General features: G+C 49.5%; 6 protein-coding genes across 6 annotated transcripts, besides 23 other annotated features; 3 read left to right on the forward strand and 3 right to left on the reverse strand.

Annotated features, from left to right (window-relative positions):
• Nucleotides 1-59: 59 nt before the first annotated feature.
• Nucleotides 60-102: a repeat region.
• Nucleotides 88-1,695, reverse strand: PVX_084200 (hypothetical protein, conserved). The gene is made up of 2 exons (XM_001616457.1): nt 742-1,695; nt 88-461 (listed from the first exon to the last, which is right to left on the reverse strand). Exons 1-2 carry the CDS (start codon nt 1,189-1,191, stop codon nt 351-353), a joined length of 561 nt encoding a protein of 186 aa, XP_001616507.1. The 5' UTR covers nt 1,192-1,695; the 3' UTR covers nt 88-350.
• Nucleotides 450-469: a microsatellite.
• Nucleotides 791-834: a microsatellite.
• Nucleotides 1,607-1,630: a microsatellite.
• A 94-nt stretch (nt 1,696-1,789) lies between the features above and the next one.
• On the forward strand, nt 1,790-3,232 carry PVX_084205 (hypothetical protein, conserved). The gene is made up of 2 exons (XM_001616458.1): nt 1,790-2,173; nt 2,439-3,232. Exons 1-2 carry the CDS (start codon nt 2,071-2,073, stop codon nt 2,645-2,647), a joined length of 312 nt encoding a protein of 103 aa, XP_001616508.1. The 5' UTR covers nt 1,790-2,070; the 3' UTR covers nt 2,648-3,232.
• Nucleotides 1,857-1,886: a microsatellite.
• Nucleotides 1,859-1,900: a microsatellite.
• Nucleotides 2,295-2,322: a microsatellite.
• Nucleotides 2,984-3,003: a microsatellite.
• On the reverse strand, nt 3,166-5,583 carry PVX_084210 (hypothetical protein, conserved; the record flags this gene model as incomplete). The annotated part of the gene is made up of 1 exon (XM_001616459.1): nt 3,166-5,583. One exon carries the CDS (start codon nt 5,581-5,583, stop codon nt 3,166-3,168), a length of 2,418 nt encoding a protein of 805 aa, XP_001616509.1.
• Nucleotides 3,613-3,635: a microsatellite.
• Nucleotides 4,373-4,418: a microsatellite.
• Nucleotides 4,744-4,765: a microsatellite.
• Nucleotides 4,888-4,948: a microsatellite.
• Nucleotides 5,584-6,035: 452 nt separating the features above from the next.
• Nucleotides 6,036-6,066: a microsatellite.
• A 411-nt stretch (nt 6,067-6,477) lies between these two features.
• PVX_084215 (hypothetical protein, conserved) lies at nt 6,478-9,324 on the forward strand (the record flags this gene model as incomplete). The annotated part of the gene is made up of 1 exon (XM_001616460.1): nt 6,478-9,324. The coding sequence occupies one exon, from the start codon at nt 6,478-6,480 to the stop codon at nt 9,322-9,324; it is 2,847 nt and encodes a 948-aa protein (XP_001616510.1).
• Nucleotides 7,242-7,273: a microsatellite.
• Nucleotides 7,861-7,880: a microsatellite.
• A 313-nt stretch (nt 9,325-9,637) lies between the features above and the next one.
• Nucleotides 9,638-9,693: a microsatellite.
• Nucleotides 9,649-11,331, reverse strand: PVX_084220 (hypothetical protein, conserved; the record flags this gene model as incomplete). The annotated part of the gene is made up of 1 exon (XM_001616461.1): nt 9,649-11,331. One exon carries the CDS (start codon nt 11,329-11,331, stop codon nt 9,649-9,651), a length of 1,683 nt encoding a protein of 560 aa, XP_001616511.1.
• Nucleotides 10,097-10,273: a microsatellite.
• Nucleotides 10,875-10,903: a microsatellite.
• Nucleotides 11,332-11,568: 237 nt separating the features above from the next.
• Nucleotides 11,569-11,615: a microsatellite.
• Nucleotides 11,600-11,621: a microsatellite.
• Nucleotides 11,622-11,885: 264 nt separating this feature from the next.
• Nucleotides 11,886-13,193, forward strand: PVX_084225 (cytochrome c1 heme lyase, putative). The gene is made up of 3 exons (XM_001616462.1): nt 11,886-12,233; nt 12,361-12,610; nt 12,867-13,193. Exons 1-3 carry the CDS (start codon nt 12,104-12,106, stop codon nt 13,009-13,011), a joined length of 525 nt encoding a protein of 174 aa, XP_001616512.1. The 5' UTR covers nt 11,886-12,103; the 3' UTR covers nt 13,012-13,193.
• A 501-nt stretch (nt 13,194-13,694) lies between these two features.
• Nucleotides 13,695-13,717: a microsatellite.
• Nucleotides 13,718-13,720: 3 nt separating this feature from the next.
• Nucleotides 13,721-13,760: a microsatellite.
• A 192-nt stretch (nt 13,761-13,952) lies between these two features.
• Nucleotides 13,953-13,978: a microsatellite.
• The last annotated feature ends 505 nt before the right edge of the window (nt 13,979-14,483 follow it).

The following is a 14,483-nucleotide window of genomic DNA, read 5'->3' on the forward strand; positions in this document are numbered from 1 at the left end:
TCGCTTCCACCCTGGCACGAAAGAGGTCCCCCCCCCTCGTGCCCCATTTTGAAAAAAAAACAAACCCCCTTTTGAATTTAAAAAGGCAAGCGCGAAATGGAAACGCCAATTTGTGCGTACATGTTTTACAAAAAAAAAGGAAAAAATATTCGATGCAGGGGGGGAAAAGTTTCACATGCGCCATATGCGCCATATGCGCTATATGCGCTATATACCCACTTGCGGAGAATGCTCTACGAGACATCCTACGAAACGTGTTCACCCTCGTGCTGTCTGTGGGACTCCCCTTCGCTGCGCACAGCAACGGGGGGGAAAACCACCTCGAAGTGGCCCACCTCTCCCCCAGCAGGTCATCCCTTCCGCTGCTTTTTCTTCTTCTTAACGTAGTCAATAATTTTCTTCACCGAGTGGCAGTTCTCGTCTGACTCCTCGCTGCTCTCCATTATTCGTTTCTTCCTGACCTGAAAAAGGGGGGCAAAAGGGAAAGGTGCCCGAATAGGCACTACATGAAGGGACCGCATATCTCTTTGTTACTTTTTGAAGCATTGATGGAGGGGAATCACACCAGGATGGGCAAGTGGACCCATGTTAAACGGGCTGCCACCATCCGACGTGCCACAAAAAAACTCTCACAACATGTGTGCATGTCGTTTCCCCCACTTGAAAGGCAACCTTATGTGCACCGCTGAGTGGCAGCATGGTGCCCGCTTCAACGACCGCGTTGCCGCCTCTCCACCTTACGTTCAAATTGGTGAAAACGTTCCGGCCGGGCTTCCCAAAACTCGCCGCCTTCCCACTCTGCCTATCGTTAGTCATCTTTTTTTTAAAAATAAAATCCCTAAGGTTGTCCATCACAGCGTTATTGCTCCCCTTATGAGTCTCCCCATTCGCACGACTGTTCGAATTGGCCCTTTCGCTCTTTCCCAACTTTTCTGCATTTGCCATTTTTGTCCCTCTTCCCGCCTTCACATTTTGGAAACTTCCCCCCATCGACGCATGTCCCTTCTCCCCAGCCTCCTCATCCTCCTCCTCTTCCGCGTCATCCTGCGCCATATACGCGTCATACTTTGTACACTCCTCATAATTTGCGCTTATCTTACTAAGGAGTTCTTCAACCCCCTTGTCACCCACAAACTCAACGTTGTTCATCTGCATGGGAGAAGCCTGCTTGCTCATTTGCGGCGTGCCCATGGTTGGCTATTCGCACAATTGGATAGGTACCCACACGAAGGAGAGCATACTGCCCAGCATGCTAATTGAAGAGGGGGTATGCCCCCATACGTGCATTCGCTCGTCGCTTAAAACGCTCGTTCGGATGCACAGACGTATCAATGCACAGGTAGGTGCGTAATTGTAGAAGACTGCTGCTCCTGCATGTCGGTTAAGGACAAGGAGAAAGAGGAGTGAGTAGGACTCCCTATACGGTAGTCACCACATAGGCATCACACCCGCGAGGATACTTCCAACCCGAGGGTACCATTTTTTTGTCTCCCTTTTGTTCCACCCCCCGAACGCAGATCCATTTCGTGGGTGCCAACTGTTTATCACAGCCGTCGAGCGATTATCACCAGTGGTAGGCCATTTTATTTATTTATTTTTTTTTTACCCACTTAGAGAATACGCAACAGAGTGATGCTTCTTACTTTGATCGCTCAAATGGGAGCAGAAATGGGAAGAACTGCTAACATGACCATTGGGAAGTTCTTCCTATTTTTTTTTTTTTTTTTTTTTTTTGGGAGAATCGCCCAATTTGGTAAGGCAGTTAACCCACCGCAGAGCAATTTCGACCGGATTTAAGCGCCCACCCACAGTAAAGTAATTCTTCGAATAATAATACCTCAAGCGGGTAAATTTTTTCGTTTTTTTTTCAACTTTGCAACATGGGGGTATATAACCCGTTGGTCCTACTCATTCGTTTTGCTCAAATAGGTATAAAGCGACGAATTAAGGAATAAACAACTTCTTTTCTTTTTTTTTTTTCCTTTTTTTTGCGCAACTCCCCACCAGTGACGCGGCAACGATATAAACGCTTCCAAACGTAACACGCGCGTGGTAAACATTAAAGCGAAAATGGTCCTGCTAAGCAACGCTGCGTTCATTGAAGAGCTGAATAAACTCTGTGGGGAGGTAGACGAGAAGAGAAAAACGTCCATTTGGATTACCATGAAAAAGGGTAAGTACAGACAAGAGGGTTGCGAGTTGCTCCTCCATTTGCGCCAACTGCTTGTCAGCCAAAAGGGGAGAGTCCCCTCCGTCAAGCGGCACCAAACATGTGTACGTACACCTGCCTGCGAGCGTTGCACACATGTGTAAAAAGAAAAAATACATAGCAAATGATGCACTGTGAAGAACGCTCTGCGAATAAACGTAGTGGCTAACTCACATGGCGACCTGCCCCTCCCCCTTTTGCCCCACCGCGCGAACCTCCCGCAACTCAGTCAAACGAAGCATCGTGAAAAACGTCATCCCCAAAAAGGAAAACGCGGAGAAGAAAAACAAACGGGCCAACAAAGATGATAACAAGAGCAACAAAAAATACGTCTGCCTGGTCAGGGCCACAGATGGGAAGAAGAAAAAAATTTCAACCCACGTGTTCGACAATGTGATTAACTTTTCCCAGGAGTTGAGCAGCGTCATGCGGAGTTAGCGCTTTGGCATCTCAAATTGGGAGGCAAGAGTTAAGCAGCATTATACGGAGTTAGCGCTTTGGCATTTCCCCAAATTGGGAGATATATCGCATCGTCGTGGTGCCAGGAAGCACACCAACCGAGCTGTCCTCATGCCCTCTCAAGGACAGACAGGCAAAGGAGAGCATGCCATTTTTTAACCTTTTCACATGTTCCAAATGAAGAAGGAAAGAAGTAACACCTGCAAAGTAGCAGATTGGACAGTGGAGGCTACCGTGGTGCGCGCCACAAAAAAAAAAAAAAAACACACACTTGATGGAAGCTGCAACTGTAGCTGTAACTGTTGCTTCATCTGCGAAGGGGGAAACTCGCGTGGCTCGCCGCCCCCCCGCGCAATGCGTAGAGACTCCTCCTTTCCGCTAACTCTGTGACCGCCCAAGAGGGCCACAAGCGAGTGTTCGCCAATTCGCACACGTATGAGGATCGCCTTGGTCCTCCCCCGAACAAACCACTGTCCTTCTTTGCGAACATCTCCCCTTTAGTGACCGCCCGGCGCCTCCTGCTCCTGGGCGACCAAATCGGTGAGCACGCGGAAGGCCTTCTTGGACGTCTTCAAATAGGCATACAGCTTATACGTTAGTATTTTTTTCACCTTTTGCATCTGCGCAGCTGACAGGTGGATGCTGTCCATGAAGGTTAAAAACTGTAGAAGGTGCTCGTCTTGATTCTCTATGGCATTTTTATAAACCTCCGGGAGGTAGAGGCATTCATATGACTGACTCTCCCCTGCGTTGTATGCTCCTTCTCCGGGGGGGGTTTCCTTCCCATCGGAGTCGTAGTGGGAGTCATCCAAATGAGTGGCGCATTCCTCTTCGTGGTGTCCCCTAATGGAGGCCCCGTCTGCACCTTCCGACGAGCATCCCGGGCTGGGAAACTCGGTCAGAAAGAACTTGGAGGGACTCAGCAAATAGTAAACGTAATCGGAGAATGAGCTGGAAAGGTTGGACGCGTCGAAGGGCTTGCCGCACGCGCCTTCGCCCTCGTTCGCGGCACCCCCACTGTTGGAAGTTACCCCGTTAGTAGCTGCCCCGTTAGCAGTTAAACCGCTAGTCGGGGCGACCTTCCCACTCTTGTCGCTGCCCCGGGAGAGGGCGCCGCCGGGGGACTTGAGCGAAAGGGGGAAGTTTGCCCCGCCGGACAAGTTCCCCATGTGTGACCCCCCCACCGAGTGAGCCAAGCTGGTTTTACACTTGAGGGGAAAGGCGAAAAGGTCGCAATTTTTGCTGCCAAAGGAGATCTTGCTCTTTTGAAGGCACCTCCTCTGATTCGCATTTAAAATGTTGTAGGGAGCAAGCTGTATATTCCTCGTGTCCCCAAAAATGATAATATTCGTCTCGGTGTAGACATACACATTGGTGTCAATGACATTTTCAATTTTGAGGCTCCTCGTGACCAAGTGGACATCCAAATTTTTGGAGTTAAAAAAAGAGGAAATCATTTCGATGGCCAACGAGATGATATAGCAATTGACACACACGTGAATTTTTAAATATTCTACGTTTGAAAAAATAAAAATGTTACACTCTTTGCAGTTACTTATGTTTACTACATTTTTGTCTCTCGTTATGTATATGGTTTTCCCCTGGACGTTTTTTATTTCGTAGATATCGTTGTTGAGACTTTCTATGCCATGGTGGGGTGCATTTATGGGGGTACTTTCACCGGGGGGGGAAGCGGAAGGGAGGCTAAACCCACTTTGTGATGACCCCTTCCCCATTTCGTCACTCCCCAAATCGGTCATACACAAATTGGTCAGCAACCACGTTAGGATCTCCTTCGTTTTGTATAGAATTTTCGGCTCGTTCTTCTGCAGGTACCTCTCGTATACATTCATGTGGTCATTCGTGTCGATTATAAAGTCGAGCAGGAAGAGGTGCTCACTCTTGAAGTAGAGGGGAGTATCCGTCAGGGTGCTACTGTTGACGATATCCGTTGAGCAGAGAAAAGCAATCAGGTACCTTTTCAAAAAATGGTTGTAATTGTTCCCAGAGAAGTGGAAAAAATCGGCCAGGCTGGACTTGGACGCGCAGTTGCTTTGGCTGCTACCAGCATTTGCGCTGTTGCTTGCTACGCAGTTGCTTGCTAAATGGTTGCCCCCTACATGGCTGCCTCCTACGCCGAGGGAGGGACTGGAGAGGGACCTTGGAGAGCTTCCAAAGTGGGGCCAACTATCTTCGCTCAAATTCTTGTCGTACTTCCTCTTCACACTGTCAATCTTCAAAAATTGCAAAATTATGAAAAAGATGACCAGCTCTATGCGCACCTGTTCGTCTAGCCAATTTGCATTCCACGCGTCGTGGGGGGTGTCCTCCTTTGTACCGCCCTCCTCCCCACCGCAGTCTCTATGCGGTGCTGCACAGCCTCTCACAGGGGGAGCTATATCACCTACAATGCTGCCATCCATTTTGCCAAACTGCCTACCACTTGTGTCACTCGAATTGGGGGAAATCGCCCCGCCTGGGCCCCCTCGCTGCTCACCCTGCCTGTGCAGATCCTCCAGCGGCGCGTTAAATATAGTCTTCTGCCCATTCACGTTGTTCTTCTTCTTTACACTCTGTAAAGTGATGCTTAGGAGGATCCACAGAGATTTGCACACATTATGGCTGAAGTTGGCAGACCATATATTGTCTTGCCCTTTTATACCTTCATTGTAGCTCAGCCAGCTATCCAAAGTGACGTAAATTTGCTCATCGTCGTGGACATTCCCACCATCTTCCCTCCTCTCCTTTGACCTCTTAAAATGCTCATAAAAATTCTTCAAATAAATTAGCAGAGCGCTTTCCTCTATCTTGTTCGTTGTGTATATAATTGCGTGGTCAAAGATTTCCTTTCTTAAGAATAGGGAGCCTTTCTCCTTGTCTGCTTTGCTCCTCGGGTCGTTTTTTGTCGTTTCCATTTTGTGCCTGTCACCCGGCGCCGCTGCTTCGGCCCTGAAAAAGGGGGGACACCTACCGCAGGTGTGCGCCTCTCCCGGTGGGCAGTTATATGCCTATTGATTTGCCTACTTATCTGCGCAATTATTACCCCCTACGCCTTCTCCCCTTCACCGGCCGGGCCTTTTTTTTGCCCGTCCCTCAGCTGAGCTGCGCGGGGATCTTTAGCGGGAAAATCTGCGAACACACACAAGTGTACGAACTGGGCCTTTTACTTACGCCTTCCTGCCGTTCCTTTTCTTTTTTTTTTTCATTTCGTTACCCCCCTTTTGAAATGAAGTTTGCCAATTGTGCAAAAAATACTCCACAGCAGTGTGGAGGTGCACTCCTGCACTCCCGCGCGGGGGCTGGAATTCACCTTCCTGCATGCAGGTAGGCGCCCGGTTGGGATGCCACACTTGGGCATGCCGCGTCGCCGCGCCAAATGAGTTTTACCTGCATAGGTTTAGGCAAATGTGCCTTTGCCGCTAGTAGCCCGTGGTGATTTTTTTTTCCAATTTCTTTCCCTTCTTTGTCCCCTTTTTTTTTCCTTTTTTTTTTCCTTTTTTTTCTCCCCCTCTCCCACGTTTGAGAGTGCGTCCTCCTGCGGCACGCCGATATGAGGAGAACCTGCCCCCATGCGTAAGCGCATCCGCGGTTGAACTCCCCCAACGATGTAGGCGCAATGCTGCGATGTTCCCCCCCAGGAAAGGGACTCTCTACGGGTGAAGAAGTGAAAGGGGCGGATAGGAAACTGCCCAGGCTTCGCCATTTCGCTAGCCGATTGTTTTACGCGCCTACCAGTTTGCTTCCATTCCGGGCCAGATCCCTCCCCGAACGAATATGCACACCGCGGTTACGTAGCACCCCCCCCTAAAATGAGCAGATCACCGAGGGACACAGACGAAAAACAGAATCTGCCTTACGCCAAACGAAAAGATGAAGAAAAAAAAACAGTCACCAGGATAAACGCCCTCCTCTGCTACCTCACCTTATTTGTGTACACCTGCTTTATAAACATCCCATGTGTGTATCCCCTAAACGTTGGCGACTCTTTTTTCGCGTTTTACTTTACCCTGCAAGGGGTTGGAAGTTTGGTTCTGGGGGTGCTGGCAGACGTGTATGGACGTGCAAAATGTCTGAAGGTTTGTTTCACCATTTTGATTGTCTCTTCTGTGTTGATGCTCTTCTCAGCCCCCCCCTCTGTGTTCTCATTCGAAGGTAAAGTTAAGGATGGAATTTCCTCCCTTAACGAAATGGGCATCACCACAACGTTGCTGCATCAGTTAGGAAGCTTCCATTCGAGAGGCTCCCCACATCGCCACGCCACCCAAACGAATAAACTCGCACAAGAACCACCAGGGAGGAACACCCGGGGATATTCTTTTCTCCTTCAACAGGGGGTCTCAGATGAAGGGACAAATGTGCAGACCACGAAAAGGGAAAAGGAAAAAAAAATTCACCAGCAGGTTAAGCCAAATAGTTATTCCTACGAACAATTAAAAAATGGCGAAATAAAAAGGGTAAGGAAAAACCATTTGAAGAGGGGAGCCTATCTGTTTGAAGTTTCCACTCGGGGAGGAGCCACTGCAGATTTGTGCAGCTACCCGAGTGGTGCTTCCCCTCAAGGTGACCATGAGGAGAGCCCATCGGTTATTCACCAGAGCGACGCAGCGGAGGTGTCCCTTCATCGGGGCGTCCTCAACTATGGTAAGTCCCCTTCTAGTAAAGTGAGCAACTCGGATGAGCGGCCCCACCTAGGCAGTATGAGCAGCCGGTCAGACAAACGTGGAAGCGATAAACGTAGCCGCACCAAACGCAGCCGCTCCAAACGTGTACGACGAGCGAATGGCGGGGACCCCCCTTCTGAGGATACCCCCGCGGGTGCCAGCCAAAAGGGCAGCAAAACGGGGGGGGAAAAAAGGAGACAGAAATTTTACCCAAGTGGAAGTCCCCCCCATGGCGCTATTAACGGAGGAACCAACGAGGAGGACTACTCCCCCGTTGATCGAAAGAGGCAGATATGCACACAGGGAAGGTCAAATTTTACAAATGAGTTAGAGTATGGCGGTATAGCGAACAAAGGAAGTGACGTGTGGGGGGGAACCCCCCATGAAGAGTGCGCGTCCTCCGCTTGGGGAACCCTCTTCTATGTGTTAACCCTCCTGTGCGGCTTCCTCACCAAGGGGGCATCCAACATCCTCTGCATTATCATCACGGAGAGTGTAAAAGAGAGCCACAGGGCAAAGGCGGCGTGTGCCATCTTTTCAGTAGAACACCTCTCGATGGTTACCATCCGGTTGGTCATCCGTCTGAGCGAGCTTTCCAACGTGCACGCTCTTTACAAGGCAAACATATTTTGCTTTACCGTGTTAAGTGTGGCCTCTCTGAAGGCGGTGAATCTCCTCGTGGAGGCCCTCCAAAGGGATGTATGCTTTGAGCAAAGATGCTACGTAAACGAGGTGTGCGCTGAGTGTGTAGAGCAGGAAGAAGACAAAGGGGGAAATTTAGGAGGCCTCCAAAATGACCATTTCGATGGAATAAACCCCCCCTTTGAAGGAATCAACATTTGCACTTCTCCCATGTGGAGGGATTCCCCACGTGCAGCTAACCATTTTGCGAATGAACGTAGTGCCCATAATAAGTTACCCCCTGGTGAGAAGCACCCCTTTCGCGTTGAAGTTGCCAGCGGGGGAGGAACCCATTGGGGAAATGGGCTAGGCAGCTCTACAGCGACGAGCCAACCGGATTTCTCCCAACAAAAGGGGAATCCCCAATTGGGAAAAAACAAAATCGAATACGCTGATCTGTTCAAAGGGCAAGTAGTAAAAAGTGATGAAGCAAAAGTTACTCTTTTAAAAAAGTTACACACAAATAAAGCATTTTGGAAATTTAAAGAAAACTTAAAAAGAAGAAAAAAATGGGAAGTGTATCATACGTGGGTATGGTACCACTTGAAAGCTCACAAGTATGTCACCCTGGCAGTAATTGGACTGACCTTCCTCCTCCATTTTTTGCAAATAAATTTTTTCCTAGCTGGGGATATATCCATTACCAATATGCGGAGTGAGTCCCTCTTTCGCATATTTAATAATCTCTCCCTTTTGGCAAATTCATTCGTTTTGTTTTTTTCCTTTTTTTTATTTTATCACATAAATAACGTGGTGATGAGAATGCTAAATTTTTTTGCACACGTGGTGATCATATTCGTTTCGTTTTCGCTCCTCCTGTTTGTTCCTTCCCCGTGGGAGGATGAATTTGCTCTGCTTGGCAGTTCGTACACTTCCTACCCTTCCTCCATTTTGTACGTTTGGTACGCTTTCATTTTTAATTCCTTCCTCCTTTTCAGACGCGTGTGTTTGTTTTTTTTTTCCATAAATTGCGTGCACACGGCGTGTAGAGCTTCCCTCCTTGGCCTCTTCACCTGTTTGGGCCATTTGGCCGCCCCCTCCTACGTGGCGACGCTGCACACGTTTCGCTTGTTGGCCTCCCCCCAGTGGATTGTTCCTTTTAATTTATGTTGTGCATGTTTTGTTTGTTTTTTTTCTCTCATCATAATTGTGGCATTCATTCCGCACGTCAGCTGCTCCTCCGTTGATTTCCGCCTACTTGACCGGGCACACTTGGACCACTTTTTGCTTCACCTGTGTTGCGGGCAATCCTTTTCGCCCCATTTTTTTGGAGCAGCTCTTTTGCCAGCGGGGTGGCCCCCTCCCCCCGGTTAACTTGCCCAAATTTGTGCTTCCCCCCTCCAGCGCGTCCCATTTTGCGCCCCCTCCAACGCGCACATGTAGAAAGAACCCTCTTCATGAGAGTGACCCCCTCCACGGTGTGACTCCCACGAAGGAGTTCCCCTTCCTCACCGAAAAGTAGAAGAATAAATGTGCCCTTCTGGGTGACATGGCGAATTGCCCCTCTAATGCGTAACCCCTGTGGGGGGAGGTCACAGAATAGAAGTCCTTTGGTGGGCCCCTGCGTGCGGGGGACGCTCCCCATACGAACTTCTCCACGTCATCGTATCACCGCTTCTTCGCTTCACCGCTTCTCCCCTACAGCAGGCGGAGCGGCCCCGCCGGCGGCACGCCCACTCGCAGCACTCTGCCCGAAGCTGCCCTGAAAACCCGGTCAAAGATGGAGAGGCTGCCCTCATCGACGCACTTCAAATTTACGATCGAAATTAGGATCCCCTCGGCCTGGTGTTCTATGGCTAGCTCTTCCGCTTGTCTCAAAAAAAGGAAGAAGTTCCTCATCACCAGCTTTGTCTGTTCTTCTTTGGTCTCCACTCCTCCGTATGAGATGTTCATGTATTTTAGGAAGTCCCCCTGGTGACGTTCAAAAGAGTTGCCGATGTCTAGAAGGACGTACTTCGCCAAGCGGATGCTCGCAATTGGTTGTTTACTCGCTGACCCATTTTGGTCTTCTCCATCGGGAGCGCCGTCCAGCAGGTACGTCGACACCACCGGGCTGTAGTGCGTGAGCAGCAGGCCCGGGCTCACCTCATTTTGGGCGGCCTCCTCCGCAGGGTTGCCATTTAAGCGGCTGGGAAGGCGATTGTTTAGTGCCCCGTTCAGTGCCCCGTTTGGTGCCCCGCTTGGTCCCCCCTTTGGTGCGACTTCCGATGGAGTGCCTTCCAACTGGGCACCACCTTCTCCCCCACTGCACAAAATGGCCACCTTTTCAAACTTTATCTTTTCGTACAAGTCGACCTGTATGTCCCTGAGCAGGGGGGATGATCTCAATGCCTCCTCGATCTGCTCCTTCGTGTACTTTCCCCTCCGATAAATTCTGATGCGATAGTCGTACAGGTTTTTATACTTGAGGATCTTTCCCAACAGGAGGGAGGGTTCGCTCGTCCTGGGCAATTTACCTCCCATGCCTGGCACCTCGTCGGTTACGCCTTCCCCACGCGCAATGGCCTCAAACAGGCCTTTCAATTTATCGTAGACCTCCACGTCCGTCTCTAACGCAGTCGTTCCCGTCACTTTTCGCAAAAACGTCATATCGTCGTTGCATTCCCTTTCGTATTCATCATCGGTGGTGACTTCTTCCATTTGAGGCAGCTCCTTCTGTGGGATCTCCTCCAAAATTTGTCCCCCTCCTCTGAGCTCGTTTGACTGTGCTCCCCCAACCTTCCTAAACTTGAGGAGCTTCAAAACGGTGGACTCAATGCCTATGTCACACTGCCCATCGTCAAAGATGAGGACATTTTCACTTTCAAATTCTTTGTAGACGTGTGCAGCCGTGGTGGGACTGATGTGTTGAAACTTGTTGGCGGACGGAGCTGCGATTGGCACTTGACTCACTTTTATAATTTCCAAGGCGATGTTGTTCCTCGGCATTCTCACCGCGCAAAACCCAGTGTGCGCCGTGAGGATTAAAGGCACCTCCTTTTTCGCCTTGGCAATGATTGACAAAGGGCCCGGCCAAAAGGATTTGCCTAAAGAATATATTACGAACATCTCAAACGGGTTTACATGGTACAGCTGGTCAAACGCTTGCCTTACGTCGTACACATGAGAGATGATGGGGTCACTTACGGGCCTATTCTTCATCTGAAAAATGTTCCTTAGCGACCTCTCGCTCAGTGAGTTCCCTCCTAATCCGTAAACCGTTTCGGTTGGCATTCCAACCAGGCAGTCCGCTTCAATGTGGGCCCTTAACCTCCTCCTCAACTGCTCATTTTGCAGCAAATCCGATCCTCTTATTATTTCCGCCATCGGGGAGGTCCCCATTTTTGACGAACCGGTGGTGCTATCTTCGCCGGAGAGACGGTCAGAGGTGGCCTCCTTCATGTTGTCGCTCCTTTGCATGGCTTACTTCTTCTCTTTTAAAAATAAACCATCCGAATTATGTTTCAATTTTTGCAAGCTGTGGAGGGGAGGCCCTTGTGCTACTCCTCCTCTCGGGGTGACTACGCAGGGGAGGGTCACCCGATCAGTTGGTCGCGCTCTACTTCCTCGTTTTACCACCGCGGTTGCTTCATCTTGCCCCCCTAAGCGGAGGTTACAACGAAGATGCGGTGAAGTGGGTAATCCACTCGTACAAGTCATCCACGTCATCTACTTCACCGGAGTGATTTACTCTTTCGCGCACAAGTGGGTCTCAAAAAAAAAAAAAAAAAAAAAATTACTCCTCCATATCGTGCTGAAGAAACGGAACAATATACCATCTTGGAAAAAAAAAAAAAACGGTTCACTTAATTTCCATCACGCGCATACCCCCCAATGCACAAATCCAAGGGGGATGCAAAATTTGAAAAAAAAAAAATTCCAGCCACATGTTCTTAAGTGCATTCCAATTAGAGGCAACAAAATGGGTGAGGGTGTACGAATGATGGAGACCCCTTCACGGTCACAACGTTTGAGAAGCAGGCGTTAAAACGGCCGTCGCCGCCAAGGCGGTCAACATGGTTAACATGGTCAACAGGGGTTAGCGCTCCCAGCGTTGCTACCACCGCGTCCTCCGCTACGGTCACTACCACTGCTTACCCCCCCGGAGCCCCAAATGGACCAGCCCCAAAACGTGGCCACAAGCGATGGCAAGGATGGGAAGGAAAAATCCTCCATCCCCTCCAACAGCGGCAGCTGGTACTACCCCTCCAGGAACCAGTTCTACCGAACGACTCGCAAAAAAGGTTATCACCTGCGCTAAGCTGTGAAGGGGCAACTCGCTTCTAACACTCCTAACGCCGCTAACACTGCTAAATGAGCGGACCCGCCCGAACACGCACCCCCCTTGCATACACACCCCTTTGCGCGCAGGGTACAGCTACTCCAAGGAGGAACTAGACGTGGCGCTCAAAATCCACAACGCAGTGAACGAAGAAACGTGGAAGCGAATAATGAAGAAGGAGCAAAAATATTTCGACCTTTGCAAAGAGCAGAAGCTAATCAGATTCATTGGACTCCCAAACAAGCTGTCGCTCAAGGCCTTCATGCTCACCCTCATGGGGTACAACAAGCCGTTTGACCGGCACGACTGGTACATTGACAGATGCGGGAGTACCATCAAGTAAGCAGAGGAGGGGCGAAAAGGGGGAGAAAAAAAAGAGGGAAAAAAAATCGGCGAGCTGCAAATTGGCTTACCACGAGTAATTCGGCACAACTAGGGTCTCTACCCATCCCTGGAAACGCCTTCTTAACATTTGCATCGAGGTGGTACCCCCCGCTCTCGGTGTGCCTCGGTTAACCCAGTTATGCGCACCTATAGCAACTACCTTCCCATCTAACTTCTTACCTTCCTACCTGCCTACCTCCCCACCCCCCAGATACATCATAGACTACTACGACGGGAAGAGTGACGAGCGAGCCCCCGTTTCCATCTTCATCGACGTCAGGCCCCAGCTCAGCGTGGGCAACGTGGTCGATTATTTTAAAATGGTGTACATCAGAATGTGCAGGTATTTCTTTTAGCCGGCTGGAGGTTCCCCCCCCCGATGCGTATGCGTGTGGATAGGCTATATGAATTCGCCTTTGTTGGCCAAAATGGAATAGCCCCATGAGGATTTCTTCCTCGGGATTGCTTCCTCAGGATTACTTCCTCAGGATTGCTCTTTATACAGATCGCCCGCCATGGCACTTTCCCCCCACTGGGTGACTTGCGGAGGGCCCATTTGTACACCGAATTGTCTCCCCTCTAATGGTGCTACCCACAGGGTATGTCCTTCCCCTGCCCTATTCCCCCTTCTTCTTGCCAAATTGCTTCCACCCCGCAAGGCGTATTTTTCCAAAATGAAGCTGCAAGATTTACCGCTCATAAATTAACAGTTTTGTTAAGGCGAAGTGTGACTGCTTATTAAAGAGAAAAGGGAAAGAGAGAAAGAGAAAAAAAGGGGGAAAAGAGAAAAGCACAGAAAAGGCACAGAAAAGAGAGAGAAACGCAGAATGGCCGAGGAAAGGAAAAACGAAGGAGCAGGGAAACAGTTCAAATATGTAAATTACATTCATATGGTGAAAAAAAAAAGGATTAAGAAAAGGGGAAAAGCGCGCACTGTGCACTTGTGCACTATACATGTTTATAAAACTACACACGTGAATGAAAAAATCGATGTGAATAAATGGACGTGAATAAATCGCTCTGCTTAAACAATTGGCTGAATGCACACCGGTTCAGCTGCCAGTGGACACATATATGCGGCATGGGCGCGCGTGGTACGCATGCGGGTGGTTGCGCATGTGCGTAGCTCCGTGTGTGCGCCGCAGGTAAACGCGCGTGCATGGGTGGGCGTAAGTATGTACGTACGTACGTATGTATGTATGTATATATACATACATTCTATGCATATATATTTTTACACCTGCGCGCCCTCTCCCCCCAGGAATGGACTCGTTAAAAAAAAAAAAAAAAAAACAAGGTGCGAAAAAATGTACTTTACGCAAAATTATTACCTATAAAGAATTCAAAGGGGGGGCGATATAACGAAATGACGAAATGGCGAAATGGCGAAATGAAAAATAGGGGAGCTAAACACTTTAATAATTTTTTTTTTTTTTTTTAACGCCGCCTCGCTCTTTTCCCCCATTTTGCGTCCTCCACCGGCACAAATGGGTCTCTTCAACGTGAACTGTAAGCAGCGTGCAGGTGGACAAGCGCAACGCTGTTCTACAGCCCCTCAGACTTAGGCGGTTTTTCTCCTCTCTCGCAAATGTGAAGAATATGCACTCTCGCATGTGCACGTATGTAAATGTGTGAAGGAACAAACGGGGGGTGGGCCTATATCCGCCTGCATGGGACGCATAAGCGCGCGTAGATCTGAGCAGCACACACGGGCGTGCCCATCGAGCGTACGCTTTGGGGGGGGGTTCCATCAGCACCGCCGAAACGTTCGGCACGTTCGACACGCTCAGCACAGTTGACGCATTTGTCTCACTTCGATCGCTTCCCC

The sequence above is a fragment of the Plasmodium vivax genome, chromosome 13 (assembly GCF_000002415.2).
Source record: "Plasmodium vivax chromosome 13, whole genome shotgun sequence".
Classification (NCBI taxonomy): Eukaryota; Apicomplexa; class Aconoidasida; order Haemosporida; family Plasmodiidae; genus Plasmodium; species Plasmodium vivax.

Bases quoted from the DNA above. Each gene is read 5' to 3' on its own strand.
- PVX_084200 (XM_001616457.1), bottom strand. From the start codon at position 1,191: ATGGGCACGCCGCAAATGAGCAAGCAGGCTTCTCCCATGCAGATGAAC. The intron at 462-741 runs GTAAGGTGGAGA...CCCCTTTTTCAG, and splicing joins ACGTTTTCACCAATTTGAAC to GTCAGGAAGAAACGAATAAT.
- PVX_084205 (XM_001616458.1), top strand. From the start codon at position 2,071: ATGGTCCTGCTAAGCAACGCTGCGTTCATTGAAGAGCTGAATAAACTC. The intron at 2,174-2,438 runs GTAAGTACAGAC...CCCGCAACTCAG, and splicing joins TTGGATTACCATGAAAAAGG to TCAAACGAAGCATCGTGAAA.
- PVX_084225 (XM_001616462.1), top strand. From the start codon at position 12,104: ATGGACCAGCCCCAAAACGTGGCCACAAGCGATGGCAAGGATGGGAAG. The intron at 12,234-12,360 runs GTTATCACCTGC...CTTTGCGCGCAG, and splicing joins CCGAACGACTCGCAAAAAAG to GGTACAGCTACTCCAAGGAG. The intron at 12,611-12,866 runs GTAAGCAGAGGA...CCCACCCCCCAG, and splicing joins AGATGCGGGAGTACCATCAA to ATACATCATAGACTACTACG.